Below are 24482 nucleotides of genomic sequence, written 5' to 3' on the forward strand. Positions count from 1 at the left end.
CGATGCATGCATACACACATATACATGTATGTGTGTATGTATGTATATATAATGATATGTGCGTGTGTATGAAGTAAAAAAGAAAAAACATATCAATTAAACTCTTCAAATATATACATAGAAAAAAAATGAATCAAAAAATTCATTTTCTTAGATCTCATTTCTATTACTTACAAAATAGTAACCGCAATTTCTTCGATAAGGACTTTACCAACAGAAAATAACTGTTGCGAAGTAAGACTCATCATAATTAATTTATACTTCCGCCCGTTTTCTCTACTTGACTTTTTACTAATTAGTAATTGTAAAATATCATATAAAATATAATTAAATTGAAACAACGAATTAAAAAATGAGAAAGTAATAATTGAATAAATAACGGATCGCTAATGGCACAACTTTTGTTTACAAAAAAAATAATATAAAACAAAAAACAAATTGATATGTGAAGGCGTACAATTTAAAACAAATCTATAAAAAAAAGAAAAATAATTTTTTTAACAATAGAAAAGGAACATTGTAATAATTAATAAAACATCAAGAGAAAAAACATATGATTGTATCTAAAAATGAAGAAAGTCTTTGAAAAATATGATAATTTAGTAAGCGAATCATGAAAGTATTTAACTGTAACCAAACTGTACCTTGCGACATTGGCAAAGCCATTTAATAATTCGAGCATTCCTTTCAACGATACTTGGTGGATCGTTAACTCTTTGATTAGAATCGTCATTACCCATGCCAATGCTACAATTATTATTCTGCCATTGACTACTACCCTGATTTGCCTGATTATTTCCAATCCATGAATAAAGACCTAACGCTGAGTCAACCGAGCTAACACTATCGAAGAATACAGGCGAGGAAGATTTGGAATCAGGTTCAGTGATAAGTTGAAAATGATCTGAATCTAAACCCAAACGATCAAAGAAATTTTCCAACTGTGTCACAGAACGTGGTGCGCGTGCTGATAATTTGCTCGTTCTACCATTATCTTGTCTCCAATAACGATCACTTATATCAGATTTAGATCTCAAAATTGGCCTACCGCGTCCTTCCTTCCAACCATCTGAGAATCTATCGGGAAAATAAATATTATTCGTTGAACCTTTGCGAAGAATAAAATTAAATATAATATAAATGTAATAAATATAAGATACAGTACTAAGACAAAAGTATAAAACACTTTATATTTTTCGATGTATCATAATATTTGGATGAAGTAAAAATTCATTTTATACATTTTATATGTTATATATAACTTTTAGAATATTAAACAAAAAATCTTGAATTAAAAGGAAATATATAGTGCTGAAGTTGCAGAGAAAAATGTTAAAATAATCAAAATTTGATTGGATAAGAGTATAAAGCAATATTACAATATTCCTTTCATAGAAATGTTTCTTGAAATGTTATATTAATATTCAGCGAGATCACTTTTTCGTTTTATTGCATCTAACAATCGTTTTCGTATCGATTTATATAGTTTTTCAATATTTTTTTGTGCTAATGCATTACACGTTTCAATAAAATACATTATTTTAGTTCGTTAACATTTTTAAATTGTCTTCCATTTAAATAAACACTCTTAAACAAATTACTCTAAATATTTGCATCACGGATTTCAAGAAAACCAAAAATACATTTAAATGTACCGCAACTCAAGAGAATCATTTTAAATATTTAGCATAACAAAAATAAGTAAAATAAACCTTACACGTTGAATTTGATTTATTCCATATTTCTGGGTTAAAGGTCATTTGAAGTTCATATTATATTACATTATTAAACTTATCTAAATGTCAGCTAAAATTACGCATAAGAAAAAAAAAATGCAATTCCATTTAGAAAAAGAAAACAACCATTGGTGACCTTGAAAAGATTAAAAAGAAGAACAATGACATTACGATGACCATATCCGTCCTTTGAAGCCATTCTAATTCCGATGTAACCATACTTCGTGTTTTCAAATCTAATAGAAATATTCAGGTGTCTGGTTTCTTTTGACTCATCTTGTATAAAGTGTCTTATACTTTTGTTTAGCATTGTATAATTTCTAATACTAGAATAAAGAATGAAGTACCTTGAATTGAAAGTAGGACTGTAATCGGTTTGGCTTTCACTGCTTTCAGTATCAGGACTGTAATGTCTCACAACGGAAGGTGGTGTGCCACTAGCGTAACTACCCTTTCTTGAACGGTTTTTATCGGTTGAATGTTGAGTCGATGCACCACTGTCTCTACGTATATGAGTCCAATAATCCTACGAATAGAAACATTAGCGTTAATGAAAAATTAGTCATAATAAATATAAGAGTCGTTGAATACCTGTAACCTTGGAGGTGGTTCGCTACGATGAGTATAATGTCCAGAGGATCCACCAGAATCTCTCGCAGTAGCTCCATGGCTTAATTTACTCGAGCCAGAGGATTTTTGTGTTCTGCCACCGGAAGATAGAACACTACTGGCATCTCCACCACCAGAGCCTAACGATCGTCTGATGTGACGCGTACTAAATATGTTTGATAATAAACATTTTTCTAATTCTAATGAATCCCTTTATCTTTTGTTTTCTTTTCTTTAGGTAATAATTTGATAATACCTGCGATAACAAATAGCGTCACGTTTGAAACTATGTTCGGAATAATCCGAGCTGGTCTCGCAATCTAAACAATTGTTGATTCCGTGATGATGTCCAGCAGGTTGTTGTTTGGCAGATGATTTGGTCGAGGTACGAGGTGATAAAGAAGCTCGACGATGTGTACTGGTATGAAGGTCGGGCAAAGATTTATGACAAATCGTGTTCTCTGCTGATGGGGAAGTATTAGATTTTCTACTGGCTGGACCAGACGTATGAGAATGTGAATTACTTCGACCAAATTTGAACCGAACGTCTGGTGGTGTGCAATGCTGAAAAATATAACATTCGAATGAATGATCTTACAATTGATCAAATCAATTATTTACAAATGTTCAAATAATTCTAATAAATGTATATTGCGAATAAAATCTTGAAATCTTCTTTACCGATGCACGATCATCGTCTCGGCAGCCAGGTGATAAACTCCCAGGTGAATATCTGAACTTTTCTTCGCGTGCGGGACCGTTCGTCGTTTGAAGACAAGCCTGTGTTGGGCTTTCCGGGAAGAAGACGTTCTCCTTGCTATCAGTGTTGAGTAATCTCCGTAATTTTGTCTGCAATTGATCCCCGCTCGTAGCACTCGGTGGCCCTGAAATAGTGCGCCGCTGCGGAACAGGGACTAAGCGTGGGCTCTTTGGTGGCAGCGCGGGTGGCAGTGTTTGTTGAGGACTCAAAATCCCATCTGCTGATAAATATCATCAGCAATAAGCTCTTATTATAACTGTAGAATACGATAAACAAAATATATTATCATATCAATAGGATCAACATGATTCTTTAACATCTCGAAATTATTTAAACCTTGGAAACAATATTATTGATTAAGAAGGGGAAATACGTGTAGATGCTTCAAAAAATTCAATTTTTTTTTATAAATCGATTGTAAAACTATTAAAAAATATACTCATAAAATTTCAAGTAAAAAATCCAAGTTGTTCAAATGTTATAAGCTATTAAGTGAGCGTCTGTCGTTCAAGTGTCATTCTCGAAACGACTTTTTTCGAAATTGTGTACACTCTAGCTTAAAAAGTTTTTGACCAATCATTTTGAAATTTGGAATATACTTTCTTTATATAATAACGCTCTATTTGAACCTGAATCCTAAGCGATATCTTTGTTTAAAGTATTTTTTTTATAATGAAAAATATATGAAAAAGTAGAAAAAAATCATGCTTTATGTTCACACCTCTCTAAAAAATACAAATTTTCATTTTTTCTAGGCAAATGAGGTTCAAATAGAAGATACAAATATAAAAAAGTAATTTTTCTTTGTAATTGATTTCTAATCAAAATTGTAGCTTCCAAGATGTACACAAACTGCTCAGTCGGATGAAAACCTACAATTTGTTGACAGCTGATATCTCCGCTAGTTTTCGATGATAAATCTTGAAAAATTTCGGAAAATGTTCTTAAATATATGTGTAAAATGACCTTATAATATTAATAAATAACATAAAATTTTAATACGTTAAAAAAATTCATGAAAATCACAATGAAAACATCATTTTACACGTATTTCCCTCCTTAATCTAATATGCATATTACATACAATAAACACAATTAACAAATATTATCATTTAACCCTTTGCACTCGAGGCCTTTTTCACTTGTGCGAACCAGCAACTCGAGACGATTTTTTCGGCCAAATTAAGTAGACATTTTACAGGTACTTTAAAAATATTTATAAACAAACAAGCGTATAGAAATAATAAAATATCATCAGTTTATTCATTTATATGTCGAGAAAAAACAAACTTTGATAAATACTACACTCTGTAATTAGTTTTGGTTGAGTTGACACTTGAAATCGGCCGGGCGCTGTATCGGCGCCGCTCGAGTGCAAAGGGTTAAAATAGAATAATTAAACGATCAATTTGAAAGCATCTAATACACTAGTATTGATCAATCACGCAAAGAACAACTAGATCATCGATTACAAATGATAAATCAAATAAATGTTTAGGTAAAGAAAGAAAAATTGATGAAATATTTACTTCTATCCTGATCGTGACACGTGGCCCAACAACAGGGTGGTGTTACAGGGTTGGATATTTGTGATGGCGAGGGTGATTGTATAGAGCACGGTACAGCTGTATTTCCACATTTCCTAAGTAATCTAGGTGGTGCACTAGGTGCACTCAGCTGAGATACTTGAAGATGACCGCTGTTCTTGAGTTCCTGTTTCCGGTCCAAGACAGTCTCGCTTTTCACGTAAAATGCTTTTGTTTCTTGTAATAATTCCACCGCACTTTTACGTTTTCCTACGAATAATAATTACGTTATCTTCCTAATCATCATCATTATTATCATCATCAATTTCTTAAGTAATTTCGTTTCCGCTGAAAATATGAAAAGTAAGATAACGATTAGATGAAATAACGGACGTTAATTATCTCGATGATGTAAAGAAACGATTTCTAATATAAAATCTTTAGATAATAATACATATAAGAATAAAATAAAAAAAAAAAAAAAGAAAAAGTGTTCCTTCCAAACTACGTAACAGAACGTTAAGAGTTAGTCACAAAACAGGTTTTATGAGATTTCGGATAAGCGAATTCACTACTCTTGCCGAAGAACATCTTGGCAAAGAAGAATCTTCAAAGGGTCAAGACAAAAACTAGTCTGCCGTATTTTCACGCACACACTCAAAAAAAAAAATAATACTTTTACAAAAGAATCTTTCCTAGGGTGAAACAGTTGAACAATAATAGTATTAACATTTAAAAAAAAAAAAGAAAAAAAGATACCGTTATGCTAGACTAAACTTGAAAAGAAAATATACCAACACAACAAAGTCATCTATTTCTTTCGTTTTGATTGGAAAGAATGAACAGATGTGTCTGGTGTTATCTTAAGCATATCTTTTTTCTTCCCTTCGTGTTTATATACAGGGTGTCCCGTAATTGGTGACACAATTAGACAGTAGTTGATTCTATATGAAAAATTGGGGGAAAAAAATGTATAATTAAATTTGTTTCGTACGAGGTTTTGGTTTGTTCAGAAAAATATGTTTGAAAACTTGTCGAGTACGCATGCACTTGATCTAATTAAAATTCAATTCAGTGGATTTCGAAATAAAATTTTTATATTATAATTTTTAATATGTTTATAAATATCGTTAATATGATCAAATATTTTGTATAAATTTTACTTTTACGCTTATCGATGAAGATTTTTTAATTTCTAGTGTTGCAAGCTCGATTAAGTGCATGATCTACTCGACTAATTTTCAAACTTATATTTATCGAAAATGATTTATTATTTAATTATATTTTTATATATTAATTATTATAATAATTTATGATTTTTTATGATTTTAGAATAATTTATGATTTATTATAATAATTTATGAACAAATTGTATTCTTCATTTTCAACTTTATTTTTCATGTAAAATCAGTCACTGCTTGTTGGTGCTATTAGTAATGGGACACCCTGTATATACAAATGGAATATGTCAAAAGGAGAAGTCTTTTTCTGACTATTACTACTAGTGCTCTGTTGCTACCGCAAATCAGAGACATGTAATAGCTTTCACTCTAATACAGAAACGTTTCTTTCCTCGTTTGTACGTGCATCTGTGTACATGTAAATACATACAGTGAATTACATGTGTAATTCGTATTTGTTATCAAATTCTTGAATACATAAACATATTTTAGGATAATTAAGCCTTCAAATGGATATAAATGTGATTGTAGAAAAACATTTGATCTCGTTAGAGAATTGTTTTTTTACTTAAATGATAAACAATTGGTATCAAACACAAGAAATAATACAAATACAATTATCATTTTTCTTATTTGTACATTATTAAGCTTTTCTTTTGAATTTTATAATATTATTCAGACGATTAGACTAATTTTCTTATTACTTATGTCCAATTTTACTTTTCTTTTGATAAAATACTCTTTTGTAATCAAATTTATATGAATTTCAAAGTTGAATAATCCTAAAATTTGGATATATTGTATTGTAAGAAAATGTTGATTGTTTTAAGTTACTCACTGTATGTATACAAGGTGTTAAAAAAATAATAAAAAAAACTATTCAATATTTTTACAGTAAATAGAACATATTATACTGACAATGAGTACAAAAGGTCTTAGTAACAATTATAAACATAGGTCAAAAGTTCAACCGTTAGTATCATGATTGATTTAATGGGTTCTTCAAGCATTTAATACTAAACCCACCCACGCACAGTCAACAAATGACCGCATCTAGTAATTTGTAAAAAAAAAATGCGATAAAAATGCATAAAATGTACATTATTCATTTATAAATAAAAGAAAATATATTGTTTACTATCCAATTGATTAAAATCTTATTTTGTATTGAGTTATATGTTTTTATTTTTTAAATTTCATGGTAGTAATAGGTATACATGAAAAATATTGATTGGTTTAGTATTAAACATTATTTTCAATCAAAGATGGATTGGCAATGAGGTAGGCCAGTTGTGTGGGCCCTTTGATCGCCTAATTTCAGTCCTTCGAATTTCTTTCTTTTATATCATTCGTCAATAAATGACTTAGAAGAAACGAAATCGTTAAGAAACCAAATTTACAATGTTTGTTTAATTATCCGATAGAATCTATGGAATTTTTAACGCTGTAAAAAGAAAATAGAAATATGAAAGTATAGAAATGGAAGAAGAACATATTAGAGAGAAACACTTTTTGTAAATTTAAAAATTAATATTAAGTCGTCAATTATAATACTAAATTAAAAAAATGTTTATATCTTAAAAACGATTGATTATTTGACTTACGTTTACTAAAACTTATTTTAACTGTTATTATTGTATGTTTTATTTACTGTATAAATATTGAATCATTTTTATACAGGTAACCCTTGTATAACACGGTAGATAGGTTCCTAGAAAATGATGTGTTGTGTGAAACCGTGTTATATGAGACTCAGACTTCATTATTCCTTCAAATAATTTAATTTTTAAATATGTTAAACAAAATCATCTCATCAACATCATCAGTGTTGTACAAAAGTTTTCACAACAATTTATGAATCATATTATAGCAAAACCGTGTCATAGGATGCTGTGTAGCAGGAGGATTACCTGTATTAATTATTGTAAGACATTTTTAAACGATTATTACAGTAGTGTATGATATTCCATGTACTGTATAAATAATATTTAAACGTCCTGTATATAATTCACATAATTTCTTGATTAAATATAAAATATTATATATACACCTAATTCTGTTTTTACACAAACTTCATTTACACGATTTTGATTTAACACGAATTAGGGAAAAAAAATTGAATTCTATTTTTACACGACTCTTATTTTGTGTTGCAGAAGGATTACCTGTATTAATTATTGTAAGACATTTTTAAACAATTATTACAGTAGTGAATGATATTCCATGTACTGTATAAATAATATTTAAACGTTCTGTATATAATTCACATAATTTCTTGATTAAATATAAAATATTATATATACACCTAATTCTGTTTTTACACAAACTTCATTTACACGATTTTGATTTAACACGAATTAAGGAAAAAAAATTGAATTATATTTTTATACGATTCTTATTTTGATTTAACACGATCGGCCCAAATTCTAAGAAGTCAATTTTGCTTTACTGTAAATTTTTAATTTTGCTTTACTATAAATGGTAAGTTATAATTTGGTAAAGTTGAAAACCTTTGTTTTATTAACCCCTTAGTCTACAACAATCGTTTCAGAAACGTTGTAAATTGGCCGGGCCAAATGTAACCAAAATATTTCATGTTGGAAGAAGTCACAGGGTCAGTGAAGCACATTTTCAAATTTTGCACACTTGTAGTAGTCCATAAGTATATTCATTGTGCTTTTAAACATGACGTATCTATTCAGCCGTTTGCGAGATAACGCGGATTGAAACTTGACAATGAATCAAATTTTTTTCTACGTAATTCCTATTTATCTTGCCTTATTTTTTATCTTCATGAATTTGTTTCCTTACAAATGATAATTTACTTCGTATGATACAGGTGCAATCATTATGAAATCAAATGTTTAATATCCTAACATGAAAACAATTCATGATTTATTGTATTATTTCTGCTGATTTCTTAGGACTGGAATGAATCTTCTATTTTTCCCATAGATGCATTATATTCTTTCAAACGAATTTCTTTTTTGATTTCTTTTTATTCATCCGGGAACGTATCTATCGTGTAAAAACATAATTAGGTGTAATATTAAATCTAAAAAAAAAAAAAAAGAATGGAATGAATAATTTTGTTAAATATATTTATAAATCAACTACCTGTGTGATCAACATGCCGATGATGATTTCTAACGTAAGGTGGCGTTGGATGCCTAGCTTGCATATCCCAATAAGTATTACGACTATTTCCAAAATTATTTACTCTTTGCTGTTGCGAGGGCGAGGATTGCTTACAAGGCAACCTGGCCATGGCGGTCATCATTTTATTTTTCTACTCGACGCGCTATAATAAATTGATTAGGTTAGCGGTCCTCGTCTTATTCTGATACGTCGTCTCTTCGACCCCATCATTTTTGGTTGATCCTTCGTATTCTGTAACATTATAACACAACGCAGATAATAATTGATCAATTAATTAATGATAATTAATTAATAATAATAGATAAAAGAAGTAAATAATATAATTTAATGTAAAGTATACTAGGAAAATTAAATTTAAATTGATTAGAGATCTATAAGATCCTAATAAGCATAAAAGTAAATGTCTCCCAGCAATTATATTAGCTGAAAGTCGAATAATTGCTCTAATTGTTTCAATTAAAACTATAAATATGTTATAAGAGGAACAGGAGTATTCTATACAGTAATTTTATTACTGTATTTTCCGCGATAAGTATGATTATGTGAAATGTAACTCTTCTGACGAAAAAATAAAATTTGAAACTGCTTCTCCCCGTAAACTTGGTTTTAAAATCGTTGTAGTTTGTGATAAGTGTGAAAATCGTGTTATGAACTCTATAGTCCTTTTGCGAAACATTCTTACGAAATAAACAGACGATTTATATTTGTGATGAGAATTCTGGGACTAGGATTAAAAAACGCAGCTAAATTTTGTGACTTGATGGACATGCCTGCTTTTTTAACGCAAAACACTTATGATTTGATTATTGACAACATTCACTCTTGTGTGAAAGTAGCAGCTGAAAAACTGTTTGAAAAAGCCTGTACCGAGGAAAAAAAAAGCGACTGCTGAAAAATATGATGAAAATAGCTGATGAAAATAATGAAGAATTAACAGTTTCGGGTGACGGAATCTGAATGGAACATAAAGTTGTTGAAATAGCAGCTTACATTGCAGCTGGAATTTTTAATGAAGGTACAAAATCATTATTGTACTTTATGAGTGCATTAGGATTTTCAGTAGGCACCGCAAAAGAATTTTACGTGAAAAGCGAGACTGTCTTGGACCGGAAACAGGAACTCAAGAACAGCGGTCATCTTCAAGTATCTCAGCTGAGTGCACCTAGTGCACCACCTAGATTACTTAGGAAATGTGGAAATACAGCTGTACCGTGCTCTATACAATCACCCTCGCCATCACAAATATCTAACCCTGTAACACCACCCTGTTGTTGAGTCACGTGTCACGATCAGGATAGAAGTAAATATTTCATCAATTTTTCTTTCTTTACCTAAACATTTATTTGATTTATCATTTGTAATCGATGATCTAGTTGTTCTTTGCGTGATTGATCAATACTAGTGTATTAGATGCTTCCAAATTGATCGTTTAATTATTCTATTTTAACCCTTTGCACTCGAGCGGCGCCGATACGGCGCCCGGCCGATTTCAAGTGTCAACTCAACCAAAACTAATTACAGAGTGTAGTATTTATCAAAGTTTGTTTTTTCTCGACATATAAATGAATAAACTGATGATATTTTATTATTTTTATACGCTTGTTTGTTTATAAATGTTTTTAAAGTACCTGTAAAATGTCTACTTAATTTGGCCGAAAAAATCGTCTCGAGTTGCTGGTTCGCACAAGCGAAAAAGGCCTCGAGTGCAAAGGGTTAAAAGCTACCAATATTGCAGAAGGTCCCTCTTATGGCTCTGGAATAGATGATACCAATTAAGTTGAAGAAAACAAATTTGAACTGTGTGTAAACTACTTGTGAAATTTTAAACGCGTTTTTCTCAAAGCGGTATTTTCAAAAACGGTGGCATCGATTTCTCAGAATTGGCTCAACCGATCGGTCTTAAATTTTTACGCAATCTTTTTAGATGTATTCCTCAAGTATTGAACCAAGGAATAAGATTTAAAAAAATTATTACTATTTTGTTTTAACAATTTAGAGCGAAAATTTCAGTCAAAAACGAAACATTTGTTTCAAATAGACGCCATTTTGTCAAAAATCAAAATTTTTATTATTTCTTCGTTCAATACCTGCATTAATCTATCCCTTAAAAGAATACACCATCAAAAATTCATAAAAAGACGTCCTTTTTGAGCCTCGCAACTACGTATAAACCATTAAGGGAACTAAATGAGCTAAACATTTAAAAGTATATTTAAATCAAGTATAAATGATTCTTATCACCATGATTCTTAATCATAGTCTTAAAGATAGGGATAATGTAATTGATAAGTGTCTTGATGGAATAAAAATGTAAGGAAATATACCTAAAAAATTTATAAACAAAATTATAAAGAATAATGTTAATAAATTAATTACTCTAAAAAAATTTTTTTTTTAATATGTTAAATTCTTTCAATAAAAAGTTATTGATCATTATTAAAAATAATAAATTTTTAGATTTTTTTTAATCAATATTGTTTAGTTATAAGAATTAATGGTAAAATTAATCTTAATCAATTTAAGGAATAATTAATTGATGTTGGTTGATGGGTCAAAAATTGAAAATAAATTTTTCATTTAAAGTTAAAATTTTCATCAAATTTTATTATTTGTGTTGGTATTGTAATTATTATTAATATTTTTATTAAATGTAGTTAAATAATTAAATTGAATTATTATAAATATAAAAATTATTAATGTAATTAAATAAAGAATAAATCATTTCAAGTGTCTTATTTGAGAAATTGAAGTCATCAATTTTAATTTATGATTATAATTTTAATTTATAATTGTGTGTGTGGGGTTTTTGAGTTTTTTAAATAATTTATTTTTAAATAAAAATACAAAAATTGTTATTTTTATATAATAAAGTATAAATTTTTGTATAATTTTTAAGAGACATCTAAATGTTATAAACTTTAACTAACTTTATGTTTTAATTTTAATTATTTTTAATCATTTATTTATTAACAAAAATTATGAATGAATGATGACGAATGAATAAGGATCATAAGAAAAAACGTTCAGTATTTTCAAACGCACATCAAATTTCTTTCTTTCTCTATCTTATATTGTAAAAGAATATTTTTTCCGATTAAATTCCTATACTTAAAATCATCTTATTCAATGCTGTAAAAGTACAAAGTATTGTACAAAGGTTTTTACAACAATTACAAAGGTTTTCACAAACTTAAAATCATCTTATGCAGTGCTGTAAAAGTACAAAGTATTACACAAAGATTTTCACAATAATTACAAAGGTTTCACAAACTTAAAATCATCTTATCCAGTGTTGTAAAAGTACAAAGTGTTGTACAAAGGTTTTTACAAAAATTACAAAGGTTTTCACAAACTTAAAATCATCTTATCCGGTACTGTAAAAGTACAAAGTGTTGTACAAAGGTTTTCACAAAAATTACAAAGGTTTCCACATCAATTACAATGGTTTTCACAACAAATATGTATAATATAAATATTATAATATAATATTTCATTTTTTTCTTGGTTAATACTATATATATACAGTTAGTATAATATTATACAACACTTATAATATTATTCTACTTTCTGCAATTTTGAATACTCTATCATTTTCAAGAAAAGACCGTTACGAAAGCAGCAAGGCCGAATTATTTCGAATGGAAAATAGGACTCCCTTATCTTTTCTATCTATTCAACTGTCGCACAAATGCGCGCGTATAAAAATCTACCTTTTGTTTTCTTTTTTTTTTCCTTTTTTTTTTATTTTCTTTTTTTAATTAACACGATTGTTTTATGAAAAATAATGAATTCAAGGTGAAAGGTCAATCGCGTTGGCCATTATTTGAAATATCGAGTATCTGAATGAATAGAATGGGAGGGAAGGGGGAGGGAGGGAGGGAGAAGGGTAAAGGGGAGGGAAAGAGAAGGGCGGAAGGGGGAGGAGAGGATTGAAGTGACATCAAGAGTAGAAGGAACGTTGTTGTAAACACATTATGAACAACGAATGATTGACATTTATGTGACAGCTTGTCGAAGAATTAATCAGCAGTTTAATGGGGGGAGGAGAGGGAGGGTAATACATCTACAATGGCGTTATATATTAGTTTCACATAAACGTTATTTTTATGGGGTAAAAATTCAAACGTTATAAATGTTACCTTGAGAATTATTAGAGAAAAGTGTATAGAATTAAAGATAAGAAATGGTTACATTTATTTAGTTTGAAAAATAAATTAGGTTAATTCGTGTCCCATTTAACATTAAACTTATTTACATTTCCATATAAATTAATTTCTATTGTAAGTGGTCAAATGAAAGCTTTAAAAATATATATATGTGTGTGCCCATAATTATGAAAGTGGTTTAAGTCAAAATAAAAAAAAAAGATGAGTTTTCACACAGTTCAAATTTGTTTTCTTCAACTTAATTGGTATCATCTATTCCAGAGCCATAGGAGGGACCTTCTGCAATATTGGTAGCTTTTAACCCTTTGCACTCGAGGCCTTTTTCGCTTGCTCGAACCAGCAACTCGAGACGATTTCGACCAAATTAAGTAGATATTTTACAGGTACTGTAAAAACATTTATAAACAAACAAGCGTATAGAAATAATAAAATATCATCAGTTTATTCATTTATATGTCGAGAAAAAACAAACTTTGATAAATACTACACTCTGTAATTAGTTTTGGTTGAGTTGACACTTGAAATCGGCCGGGCGCCGTATCGGCGCCGCTCGAGTGCAAAGGGTTAAAATAGAATAATTAAACGATCAATTTGGAAGCATCTAATACACTAGTATTGATCAATCACGCAAAGAACAACTAGATCATCGATTACAAATGATAAATCAAATAAATGTTTAGGTAAAGAAAGAAAAATTGATGAAATATTTACTTCTATCCTGATCGTGACACGTGACTCAACAACAGGGTGGTGTTACAGGGTTAGATATTTGTGGTGGTGAGGGTGATTGTATAGAGCACGGTACAGCTGTATTTCCACATTTCCTAAGTAATTTAGGTGGTGCACTAGGTGCACTCAGCTGAGATACTTGAAGATGACCGCTATTCTTGAGTTCCTGTTTCCGTATCGGCGCCGCTCGAGTGCAAAGGGTTAATATATTATAAAGATATTTTTTTGAAAATAAGTTAATAATTCCACGAATTATATATTTTTGATAGCAAGTTACTTTATGCAAAAGTACAGCACGGAAAAAGAAGAACAGAAAACAGATAAAAACGAGAATTCTCGTTGCCGGTCTCTTTTACGTCTCAACAATTGAAACACGAGAAATCTCGTGAGAAAGCAGTCCGTTTTAAGTGTTTAAATACAAAATAAAATTTTACCCAATAGAATGGTAAAGAAAATATTTTCTTTTACATTAAAAATGAATAATATGTGTGTGTTTGTGTGTGTGTTTGTGTGTGTGTTTATTTTTGTACATAATACAAATTAGAAGATTGAACAAAAAATTGCCGTATTTTGAAATTATTATTATTTGAAATTATTAATTAAATGGTTATATTTAACAATTAATGGTTATAATGAAAAAAAGAAAATACTAATGTCAGAGTATTTCCAATGATTGTGTCTTAAGGGGGGAAATACGTGTAAAACGATGTTTTCATTATGATTTTCACGAATTTTGTTAACGTATTAAAAATTTATGTTATTTATTAATATTATAAGGACATTTTACACATATATTTAAGAACATTTTCCGAAATTTTTCAAGATTTATCTCGAAAACTAGCGGAGATATCAGCTGTCAACAAATTGTAGGTTTCCACCCGACTGAGTAGTTTGCGTACACCTTGGAAGTCACAATTTTTATCAGAAATCAATTACAAAGAAAAATTACTTTTTTTATATGTGTATCTTCTATTAGAACCTCATTTCCCTTGAAAAAATGAAAATTTGTATTTTTTAGGGTGGCGTGAACATAAAGCATGATTTTTTTCTATTTTTTCATACATTTTTCATTATAAAAAAAATATTTTAAACAAAGATATCGCTTAGGATTCAGGTTCAAATAGAGCGTAATTATATAAAGAAACTGTATTCCAAATTTCAAAATGATTGGTCAAAAACTTTTTAAGCTAGAGTGTACACAATTTCGAAAAAAGTCGTTTCGAGAATGACACTTGAACGACGGACGTTCACTTAATAGCTTATAACTTTTGAACAACTTGAATTTTTGACTTGAAATTTTATGATTATATTTTTTAATAGTTTTACAAGTGATTTATAAAAAAAAAATTGAATTTTTTGAAGCATCTACACGTATTTCCCTTCTTAATGTTAATAATCCCCCCACCACCACCACCAGCACTCCGAAAATTGAAAAAGGATAGATAAGGTTAGGTATGGAAATTGAAGGATCACCTTGACCTTGAGTGCACAAAGAGGTAGCAGCACACGTGCCGTTTTACGATATCGACTTGCTGTCAGTGAGTTCCGGTTTGTAGCAGCCGGACACGTCAGAAACGGTTGGGACTGAAAGTTTTGTCCGAGGTTTGCTATCGAATGTGGAAGAGTAGTTTTGTTGCTTCCCATTCATCGCACGCTTCTTTATTTTATTTTCCATTTCTGTTCCTCTTACTTTCCATCTTTCGTTAACAATCTTACAATCTTATTTTTCCATATATATACTTTTCTTATTCTCGTAATCTTTGATAATGATCAAATTTCGTTGAAATTCCCCTTTCCCATTTTCGCAAAAGAAACAAATCTATTTCCGCATTGAAGTTAACCAAATAAACTTAGCCAATCGTATCGATTGAAATTTATTGGAAAAATGAAGTGGCTTAATTGTATGAACCAATCACGATCGAAGATAGTAGCCGCCATTACTACGTTTGAATGATAACCAATCATCTTGCGATGATTTAACATCTATTGTAAGTGCATCGGAGTAATATAGAACAATCGATAAATATTATCGATATGTATCAGGAGCATCTTCGGCAAGGACAGAATTATTTCTATGCGTTTGACATTGAATCGACATAAGGTGCCGTTATGTTATGAACAAAACGATTAAAAAAAAAGTCTTTTGACGAGACGGAACACGATAACGTTGAACATGAAATTTCTTACGTAAGATTTTCACGTGTCGTAAATAAACTGCATAAGACGATACAACACTAACATCACCGAGATTAAAAATCATTCGATCGTTTGTAAGAATTGCGAGATATTATTGAATTATTAAAATCATCAATAAAAATTCTCAAATGACCTTGATTGTAAATGTCCAATGACGTAAGAGAAGTGTTATATTCGACACGCTTTACGTCTTTATAGATGTAAAGAGAAACCGAGGGGTGAATATAAACTCTCGCTCGATGGGCTAGGAAAAGGCCAGGCGTGAAAAACGATATCGAAAATGTCACGGTCTCCTTTTCCTCTCCGAACGACCTTGAGAGTAGCGACGCGCTTCCGGCGCTTCCAGGATGTCTGGGATGATGCTATGAATAGAGGAACAAATGGTATTTTCCAAGTGTCCTTGAATATAATAATCAATCAAGTAACAAGTATTACGATCCTTACTAATGATAAAACTGAAGCTTTACGAGTGAACCAATGAAAACAACACTACGTGACGTATTTCGGTGCGACGCCATTTTGAATTTTCTAAAAGAAATTATTTAACAAAGTTGCACGTACGTAAAACGTTTTTCTTCGCGTTTCAGATAGAAAGAAAATAAATGAAAAGTTAAGAGGATGCTGTAGACTCGACACGAGTGACTACCCGAGTCAAGCGGTTATCGTTCCTGTCAAAGATAAAAGATATGAACAGAGAAAGGCAGATAAAGACAGGGAATACAAACTGCCCAATGAAATAGTCTTCTTTTTTCTTCTTTTTTTTTTATCTACAGTTATAGTCTTACAGCATAAACCGTGGTGGAATCCTGTGCAATCGATGTTTTAATATGAGATTAAACGAACCGTAATACCGTTTGAAAATATACAAATATATTATTAACCGGAAATCAAATTTCCCCCCTTTTTTAACGTTTCTTTTTCATATTAATTGACTGAACAGAATGAAATTTTGTAAGTAAAAATTGAAACTTTTTCATTCGATCTTCGAATAAAACAAATGGAAAATTCTAAGAAACAAATTGAAACTTCGTGTGTTCGTTTTGTTTGTTTGTTTGTTTGTTTGAGCGAGTAATTATTATACACGTATACAAACGACATACTAATTTAAAAATCGACATTTGCTGTGAAATTGTTCGAACAGCTGGCGACGATTGTTCAGCCAATGGGAACGTTATAAGACTTTAATTTGCAAAGTCACGCGTCGATGGAGTCATCTGTTCGACGAATGAAACGAAACGAATGTGAATTCAACGTCCAAAGGGAAAATTCTTCTTTTATTATGAAATAAAATAAAGAAGAAGAATGTAGGATTGATTTGGGAAAAAAATGCTCAAATTGCAGAAAGTCATTTCATTTAAATTAACGTACATCAACCCCTGGAATTGTTAAGTAGCTCGTGTTGAAGACGAACGAGTTGACCTGCACGCGGAACTCGACTGCGATGCCAACGAAAGGGGGGTAAAAGAGGGTGAAAAAGGGTGAAATCGTGTGCGTGTGTGTTGTGTATGTGGTTCATTGATCGAAGGGCAACTTTACAAAGCTTGCCTACTTTGCTTCTACATTTTTTTTCTTATTATTATGAATTCCAAAGAAACAAGCTTTCCTATTAATATCAATATTTTTAATATTTTAAATATAATTTCTCAAAATTATTTCATTTCATTTATATATATAAATATAATATATAAATAAATTAATAAAATAAATATAAATTAATAAAATTTAATATTAATTAAAAATTTATATATAATAAATTAATAAAATAAATAAAATTATATATAATAAAATAAATAAATTAATAAAATTTAATATTAATTAAAAATTTGTATATAATAAATTAATAAAATAAATAAGATTAATAAAATAAATAAAATTAATAAAATAAATAAATTAATAAAATTTAATATTAATTAAATTTATATACAATAAAAACTAAGAAAAGTCGATATAATACGCCCTTACTATAGTAAAAACTATTGTATTTTATAACTCAACAATGTATTTGGTGTAGCAATTAATTCGGTGCCCTGATATTAAATTCATTTCATCAAAATCGCCATGTTTTTTTCGTCAAATATTTTGGCAGTTACCTAAAAGTTCGATCAAAATCGTTCAAAATAATGAAAACTATTTTGAAGAATAATAAATATTAAATTTTTGTATGTGTGTGTATGTGTGTGTATATTTAAAGGGCACCGAATTAATTATTACATCTAATATTTAACTTCATTATAGCAAATTACTGTAAACACTTGAGTAAAATTATTCAACGTTAAATTGAGGTTAACGGTATCGTGGTGAAGCATAAACTAACTTTTCAACTTCTCTCAAAATTCATTCATTCTCCTCAATACAAAATCTCAATTATACAAAAAGTATATTGAAGTATGCTAAAAAAAAAACACACACACACACACAGTAGCAAAACATGAATACATAAATGCGTATGTAGAAGGAACGTGTGTGTCGTTGATGGTATATTCTGTATTCGACCTTGAATCTAACTAGATGGACAAAATCAATGAAGAAAACAGCAAGGAGCATTGAACGCGAATGAAATTTTTAATATTATATCAATGTTTAAATTAATTAAAGTATTTATTTATGTTAATTATATTTCATCATTGAATTGAAAAAAACCTCTAAATAGTATTACTTTTTCAAATTAACTTAAATATCGATGACCACTTCGTTTAAAAGTTTCATCACACTCTAACCAATTGCAACCAATTGAGATCAATTTTGACGTAACAAATACGCATATTCATACTTAATTGAAGAATAATGTTTCACGTTGTTAAATACAAATGTGTTTTATGTGTCGCGCGTGCTTAATTTTATTCAATTAAAATATAGAACGAAATATTTCATTAATAATAATATACTTAAAAATTAATATATATAAAAATAATATAAATAATATTTAACAATTTTATATATCATTTCAATTGTAATTGTACTGAGAAAAAGGTATTAAAAAAATTCGATAAATCATAATTGGCGCCATTGTGTATTTTCATTAGAAACTTCTGAGATAATCAATTTTACAACAAAACTAACAAAATACAATATTTTTATACGAATAAATTTATATTTTAACAATTAATTTATATATTACAATAATAAATTAATAATTGTATAAATTAATCTTTTCGTATATTACATTATTCCTATAAAAATGTATACACAACTAACAAAAATGATGATGATAATAATAATAATAATAATAATAGTAATAATAAAAACAATAGGAAAGATATTTCTATCTTTAGATAAAATAAAAAATATTCAAACCAAGAAAAAGAATAAAATTGAAAAAGCCATCATAGAAATATGGGAAAACATTAACGATGATAAAATAACCTTTACTTACGAAAGATGTTGCAGCGTCAGCATTTCCTCCACATCAAAAAAGGGCACACAAGTGTACGCATTTGCGTGAGACGAGAAACGAAAGAAAACTAAAGGAACACTTTGATTTTATATCGCGAACGACATATATATATATATATATATATATATAAGTATGCTATATATACTCAAATTCAATGTAAAATAAAATTGGTAGACCGTTAAACACAGCAAGTACTACTTCAACTTTGATATTGTGTCTGTTGTGTGATTTTTCTAATTAAAAAAAAACAATTACAATATTACAAATTTAGCTAAGATATTCACTTTCTCACCTTAATACCATAAACTATGCATTAGATATATTTTATCTGTTGACCCTGCGTCTGGTTTTACCGGACGCAGGCTAACGAACAAGCTAGTGTATCGAAACGGTGCAAATAAGAAATTGATGGAGGGGGTATGATAACAAGGCAACGCAACGAACAACCCTTCCCCTCGCGAGTGACTAGCCGGACTGGTTGATCTGGATTACGTTCTCGCATGAACCCCCACCGCGGAATACTTGCGCATGCGTATTGAGCCGAAGCTTGTCATTGGTTAATACGCCCAGGGCCGTTTAACCTCTATCGAGAAAGTGGAAATTCGTGAACCCTTGTCAATTTTTTGTATAAAATCAATTGAAATATTATTTTTAATCATAATATGATAATAATACTCGATTATTATTTAATGTTATAAAATATATATAATTATTAAAAAGAAATATTGGGAATGTAGTATTGGAGATGTTATGAAAAATACAATTTGTAAGATTTATACGTCTGTGATTGGTCAATTAACGACGAATAGTAAGAAATATATTCATTCTTACGTCATTATATTGGTTATTTTTGTAATATATATTTATTGTTGTGTTTGTAGAATAATAATTGTTTGAATATAAATATAGGATACATATTGACAATTTGTTGACTAATCAATACGAAGAAAAATAATGATTTATAAGTAACGATTAATATTATAATTTTAAATATTGTTTATATATGAAATCAATTTGTATATTACATATTGAGACAAAATGGAGAGTGACATTCCTTTGATATATGGACTTGAATTTCAAGTATGATGTTTTCTTAATAATTTAATCTTACAGTATATTAACAACTTAATCTCCACGATTGATTGATTTATAATTATCTATATTACAGACTAGAGCGTTATCAGCCCAAACTGCAGAAACCGATATTGTTAGATTTCTAGTTGGAACTCAATCATTGAAATTGACTAACAATCAAGTACATTTAGTTGAACTTAATGAAGAAACTAATGGTTTAAAGACCCAAGTATTTCAACATCCAATCGGTGAAATATGGTCTTTGCAAGCATCACCGACTGAATCTTCTTTATTTATTACTTGTTACAATAGTTTAAATGGTATTTCCTTCATTTGTTTAATTTATTTTAAGAATGAAATATTAGATATTAAATAAATGTTGAATTGAAATTGTTTAGATGAAGGAACATGTCAAATGAAAGGAGCACTTTGGAAGTTACCCGAAATAAAAGAATACACAAATGACAGTATACAATTGGAGATGTTAGCTGAAATCGATACGACGGAGTATGGCAGTGATTTAAAAACCATCGCTTATCATCCTATGGATGGTACAAAAGCAATATCGGTTGTAGATAAATGCTTTGCGCTATGGGACCTCGGTAACAGTAAACCGCAAGTAAATATAAATACTTATTAAATTAACTATTAGAATGCTTCCTATCGTCACCCTTCTTATTCTTAGTTATATACTCTAGGTTGCAGTATCCGGTATTTTATCTGGCAAAAATTTACCACGGTTTACAAATGGTAAATGGAATCCTCATAACGGGTGTAACCAATTTGTAACATTGGATGAAAATAATATTCAAGGTTGGGATTTGAGAACTCCGTCAGATCCTTCATGGACAATTACATCTGCTCATTCGCAGATAATTAGGTGAACATAGAAAGAAGAAAAATAATATTTTTATCTTTACCGTATATAAAAGTACAAGTACGTAAGAGAAAAAATACTTTGTTACAGAGATTTAGATTTTAATGTTAATCGACAGTATTTCTTGTCTACCTGTGGCGATGACGGATACATGAAATTCTGGGATATTCGAGTACCAAGTGAGCCTGTGTTATCGCGTATGGAACATTCACATTGGGTCTGGAATATACGAATCAATCGTTTTCACGACCAATTGGTTTTAACATCGAGTAGTGATTCCAGAGTTATTTTATATAGTATTGTATCTATTTCCTCCGAACCATATGGGCATATAGTTTCACCAGAAGACGACAACGGTCAAGCCGATGAAATGTGTCAAAAAGAAAAGTATGTATTGTTTAAGCGCTATTTAAAAGAAAAATTAATGCTGATGTATAATGTTTTTATATAATTAAATAAATATTTTAGATTAGAAGACGGTGTTGTTGAGAGATACGAAACACACGAGGATAGTGTTTACGCAGTTGAATGGTCCTCTGCTGATCCTTGGACATTTGCTTCATTGAGTTATGATGGTAGATTAGTTATAAACAAAGTACCCCGAAAATATAAATACCAAATACTTCTTTAAATTAAATATTGTATTTATTAAATTATTCCGAGTTATTTTTTAGAAACTGTCACTTACGTTAAAATTAACTCTTTTGATACAAGCGGTGACTATAGCCAACCGTGATGTTTTATGAACAGAGTAGATTTGTTATCGTTATGGTTACACATTCCAATTGTTTTGCACTTTGCGTATCTTTGAGACTTTCCATACGAAATTACATTATTAAAAGTTATATTTTCTAATTCCATTATGTAATATAATATTTTCATCTTTTCCTTTCTGCGGACTATCAAAATGTTTTAAAGTGCATACTTTCGACGCAACGAATCGTTCGTAAAATTAGCCCGTAGCGAAAAGGTTAAGTTTTCAATAATAAATATCAATATTATAAAACAAACTAAATCCTATATATTTACATATATATGCAAAATAGAAAACCATTTTATACAATTTCTTATACTATATTACAATCGTTCTGATACTCTACTAGCAATATTTCTTAAATGACCATACACTTTGGACGGTGGACTTCCTAATATTAAATTACAAATAGCCCTACGAGCTAATTGTATATTTTGGAAAGATCCAAGTATATGAATCTTGCTATCGGCTAAAACGATTCTTGTTTTTGTAACATTTTCAATTGTGAATTTTGTTCTGCCTCCTTTCCCTGCTAACCTTCCTATAGCTCTAGATAAATGATCACTTTTTAACGGTTTTACATCTTGAATTTCAAAAGTCTCGACAAACAAATCATCTAAACGTAATAAAGCTAGAGCATCTTCTACTTCGAAACCACATAAATGCTTTAACAAAATCTGCGCCTTTTTGAAGATTAGAAATAGCAGTAGTTTCAGGAGCAGTACGAATTTCTACGTTCCTTGTTCTCAAATTGAAACGTACTTGTAATTGTAAATGTTCTACAATAGGAGTAAAAATCTTCATCCAATTTTCCTTGAGAGGAGTATACCTATGTGCAGGTACAGGTATCTACAAAACATCAATCAATTATTAATTTTGCACCTATCTAATATGTAATTAATTACAAAAACAATTATAATAAATATATATAATACATAAACACTCCAAAATGTACCTTTCGAAATTCACCATATACTCTTTTGACTTTTTTAGCAGGCGATCTAGATTTAACCTTTCCTTCAATGCCATTTACTACTTCGACCTATTACATAATATTCTAATAAATTCATTTTCAAATAATAAGCGAGATCAATATAATAAATACATGGAAAATAACAAAGACGAAAGAGAACATAACCTCCATTACGTACCTCCATAGCATTATCGTCGGCTTGCCGTTTCTTTCCTTTCTCAGTAGTATTCGTCATTTTAAAATATGTATCTTTTTTCTGTAGGCCAAATTTAAATTATAAATTAATATCGAAATACTTTAACCGTGATATTTAATTGAACATCAGAATAAGAAATCTACCACAATATTCCAATAATCCACGTGTTTCTATGATTGATAAGCGGTCACCATGTATTATACCCACCGTCAATCAAATGTTGACGCTGATTGGTTGATTCTCGTCAGGAGAATAAAATTATATTCAATGTTCGTAAATTTTTAATAATTACATATTTATTATTCATTTTCGTCAAATTAACAAAATGATTTAAATATTAAATAACTAACTTTATTTTCAATCATTCTAAAGCGATAAATATCGATATACTTTTGAATCTAGTATGAATATTCTAGCCAATGATGTCTTTTCAGGAAGCAAGTAGTCAGCCAATAAGAGAAAGTTTCTCTTACCCCAGTTTGAAAAAGCAATAGCGTACACACACTATAATATAAATTTATTTAAATATTACAAAACTATTGGAACAATAATTAATTATAATATGAAATAAATTTAATTAGTGTAGATTTAAGGATTATTTTTCGTAGTGGTAAAGGACTTGTTCAACACAAAAAGCATAAGTCTTGATATTTATTTATGCCACTTACAATAAACGTCAACTTAACGAATCTACGTGTGAGTAATAGCAAGAATTAAATTAGTTTTTATCAATAATTATTATGATGGTATAAAGATAGTTAGTTCATGTTCTCCATCACTAAATTGTTTCAAAAATCAGTGCCATATGACGTTCAGAAATAAAATGATATAAATTTTTATATTAGGAATAAATAGTTATCTTTTTATAAAAGTAATAATATAAAAAAATAATTTTAATATTATTACTTTACTCGTAAACGCGAGATCATTAAATCAAGTCTCGCTTGAAAGACTCTTTTTGTGTTGTAGCGTGTTCAACAATATTCAAAATAATTAATTCACTAGGGAAAAATATTATATGAATATTTTTATTTTTTAACGTATCAAAAAAGACTTACAAAATATATGACAAACTTAACAATTATAACAAAGGAATAAACAGAACGCTCAACAATCGATGGCCAAGACAAAAATATTCGCTATCGCATGAAC

The 24482-nt window shown here is 29.4% G+C and overlaps 3 protein-coding genes across 7 annotated transcripts; 1 reads left to right on the top strand and 2 right to left on the bottom strand.

The window, feature by feature from the left end:
* Positions 1–150: 150 nt before the first annotated feature.
* On the bottom strand, positions 151–19928 carry LOC122514897. 3 transcript variants are annotated; one of them, XM_043632022.1, is made up of 9 exons: positions 19749–19928; positions 19436–19523; positions 8930–9202; positions 4635–4901; positions 3027–3325; positions 2602–2909; positions 2328–2511; positions 2084–2262; positions 151–1077 (listed from the first exon to the last, which is right to left on the bottom strand). In XM_043632022.1, the coding sequence occupies exons 3-9, from the start codon at positions 9090–9092 to the stop codon at positions 624–626; spliced, it is 1854 nt and encodes a 617-aa protein (XP_043487957.1). In that variant the 5' UTR covers positions 9093–9202; positions 19436–19523; positions 19749–19928; the 3' UTR covers positions 151–623. The 3 variants fall into 3 exon arrangements, with proteins under 3 accessions (XP_043487957.1, XP_043487958.1, XP_043487959.1); XM_043632023.1 differs by lacking the exon at positions 19436–19523; XM_043632024.1 differs by having other exon boundaries at positions 3027–3322; positions 19436–19928.
* Positions 19929–20130: 202 nt separating this feature from the next.
* On the top strand, positions 20131–22417 carry LOC122514923 (EARP-interacting protein homolog). Of its 3 annotated transcripts, none has more exons than XM_043632067.1 (7): positions 20131–20264; positions 20338–20536; positions 20625–20850; positions 20929–21149; positions 21229–21410; positions 21498–21794; positions 21876–22417. In XM_043632067.1, exons 2-7 carry the CDS (start codon positions 20495–20497, stop codon positions 22036–22038), a joined length of 1131 nt encoding a protein of 376 aa, XP_043488002.1. In that variant the 5' UTR covers positions 20131–20264; positions 20338–20494; the 3' UTR covers positions 22039–22417. The 3 variants fall into 3 exon arrangements, with proteins under 3 accessions (XP_043488002.1, XP_043488003.1, XP_043488001.1); XM_043632068.1 differs by having other exon boundaries at positions 20366–20536; XM_043632066.1 differs by lacking the exon at positions 20131–20264 and having other exon boundaries at positions 20309–20536.
* On the bottom strand, positions 22414–23559 carry LOC122514937 (RNA-binding protein pno1-like). Its single transcript, XM_043632084.1, is given in 5 exon segments — positions 22414–22818; positions 22820–23010; positions 23117–23203; positions 23313–23390; positions 23538–23559. Coding segments are annotated over 4 exon segments (669 nt in total). The 5' UTR covers positions 23370–23390; positions 23538–23559; the 3' UTR covers positions 22414–22484.
* Positions 23560–24482: the final 923 nt, after the last annotated feature.

Source organism: Polistes fuscatus, unplaced genomic scaffold (genome assembly GCF_010416935.1).
Source record: "Polistes fuscatus isolate 324 unplaced genomic scaffold, CU_Pfus_HIC Scaffold16, whole genome shotgun sequence".
Classification (NCBI taxonomy): Eukaryota; Metazoa; Arthropoda; class Insecta; order Hymenoptera; family Vespidae; genus Polistes; species Polistes fuscatus.